General features: G+C 62.4%; 1 protein-coding gene across 1 annotated transcript in view; it reads right to left on the bottom strand.

The window, feature by feature from the left end:
* LOC106893397 (proline-rich protein 36-like) overlaps window positions 1-1611 on the bottom strand; it is a 26732-nt gene extending 25121 nt beyond the window's left edge. Inside the window, exons 1-2 of the mRNA XM_014951332.1 lie at window positions 1590-1611; window positions 26-174 (exon numbers count right to left, since the gene is read on the bottom strand). Of these exons, the coding sequence (XP_014806818.1) occupies window positions 26-174; window positions 1590-1611 (171 nt within the window). The remainder of the gene's footprint in view (window positions 1-25; window positions 175-1589) is intronic.
* Between the last annotated feature and the right edge of the window lie 684 nt (window positions 1612-2295).

Below are 2295 nucleotides of genomic sequence, written 5' to 3'. Positions count from 1 at the left end.
GGTCCCGGGGGGGGCGATGCCTTACCTGGGCGCTCGCCGCCGCTGCCGGCTCTGCTGCGCCCGGGCCACGGGACGTGTTGGGACTTGAGGTGGAGGAGGAGGAGGAGGAGGAGGAGGAGGAGCGGGTGAGCAACACCTTCCCGGTCACCGCCAGCGCCCGCAACGCCCCACGGCCTCGCCCCACAGAGCCAGGGGTGGGGTGGGGGCAAAGGGCAGGTGCTGTGGGGCAGGGTGATATGGGGTGGGATGGCATGGGATGGCATGGAATGGCATGATTATGGCATAGGATGGGGATGGCATGGGATGGTACGGGATGGGATGGTGGTGGGAGGGTGATGGCATGGCATGGTTATGGGATGGGGTGGCATGGGATGGCATGGGATGGGATGGTTGTAGGATAGGATGGGTGGGGCAGGGTGATATGGGGTGGGATGGCATGGGATGGCACGGGATGGGATGGGATGGCATGGAATGGCATGATTATGGCATGGCATGGGGATGGCATGGGATGGTTATGGGATGGGGTGGCATGGGATGGCATGGCATGGGATGGTGTGGTGGTGGGAGGGTGATGGCATGGCTTGGTTATGGGATGGGGTGGCATGGGATGGAATGGCATGGGATGGCCATGGCCATGGCATGGCACAGTTATGGGATGGGAGACCATGGGATGGGATGGCATGGGATGGTGTGGCATGACATGGCATGGCATGGCATATGATGGCATGGCATGGTTATGGGATGGGCCTGGCATGGGATGGGATGGCATGGAATGGCATGATTATGGCATGGGATGGGATGGGGATGGCATGGGATGGGATGGCATGGGATGGTGGTGGGAGGGTGATGGCATGGCATGGCATGGCATGGTTATGGGATGGGATGGCATGGCATGGTTATGGGATGGGATGGCATGGCATGGGATAGGATGGCATGGTTATGGGATGGGATGGCATGGCATGGTTATGGAATGGGGATGGCATGGCATGGGATAGGATGGCATGGTTATGGGATGGGATGGCATGGCATGGTTATGGAATGGGGATGGCATAAGATGGGATGGTATGGCATGGTTATGGGATGGCCCTGGCATGGGATGGCATGATTATGGCATGGGATGAGATGGGGATGGCATGGCATGGCATGGCATGGTTATGGGATGGGATGACAGGGGGATGACCTGGTTATGGGATCCATGGTTATAGGATGGCATAGGATGGCATGGGGATGGGGCTGGCTTGGCATGGTTATGGGATGGGGATGTCATAGGATGGGATAGCATGGGATGGGATGGCATGGCATGGTTATGGGATGGAATGACAGGGGAATGGCATGGTTATGGGATGGGATGGCATGGGATGGCATGGCATGGTACGGTATGGCATGGGATGGGATGGCATGGTATGGCATGGTTACGGGATAGGATGGGATGGGATGGTGTGGCATGGCACTGTATGGCACGGTATGGTTTGGTGTGGCATGGTGTGTCGTGGTATGGTATGACATGGCACGGCACGGTATGGCACAACATGGTGCAATTTGCCACAGCACAAGGTGGCACTGCCTGGCACAGCACGGGACAGACTGACAGGGGGTGGCACAGCACGGCATGGCACCGGGTGGAAGCTCCATCCCTGGTGCCACACATCTCCGGGCCGTGCACCGTGACACCATCCCCGTCCCTGCCATGGCCCCGGGGGTGGCATCCCCGAAGTGCCGGCGGCCGGAGGGGACAGAGAACCTGCCCTGTGCCTGTCCCCTGGCGGGAGGGGACGGTGACGGGCTGTGCCAGGGCTGTGCCAGCCGTGGGAACGGCGCGGCCGCGGTCACCGGCGGGTGTGAGATGAGTCACGGCGGCTGGCGCGGGCGAGGGGGCCACATCCTGTGCTGCTGGCACCGGGCAGGGGGTGGAAAGTGTGTCTCAGCCCCGGGGACGGTCCCACCGCCTGCGGGGACAGGGGATGGGACGGGAGGGCAGGGGGCAGGTGGGGGAGGGACAGGAGAAGTGCAGGCAGGGGGCAGGCAGGGAGGAGGCAAGTTTCAGGGAAGGAGGAGGCAGGGAGCTGGCAGGGAGCAGGCAGGAGAGGTGCAGGCAGGGAGCAGGCAGGAAGAGCTGCAAGCAGGGCAGGTGCACATCAGGGGGGGCAGGCAGGGAGGAGGCAAGTTTCAGGGAAGGAGGAGGCAGGGAGCTGTCAGGAGAGGAGCAGACAGGGAGAAGGCAGGGGAGGTGCAGGGAGGAGGCAGGGGGGCAGGCAGAGTGCAGGCAGGGAGGGGAGGCGGGGCGGGGGCGGGGGA

This window comes from Calidris pugnax, unplaced genomic scaffold, assembly GCF_001431845.1.
Source record: "Calidris pugnax isolate Ruff unplaced genomic scaffold, ASM143184v1 scaffold194, whole genome shotgun sequence".
Lineage (NCBI taxonomy): Eukaryota > Metazoa > Chordata > Aves > Charadriiformes > Scolopacidae > Calidris > Calidris pugnax.
The sequence above is the reverse complement of the archived record's forward strand: the minus strand, read 5'-3'. Positions and strand labels throughout refer to the sequence as shown.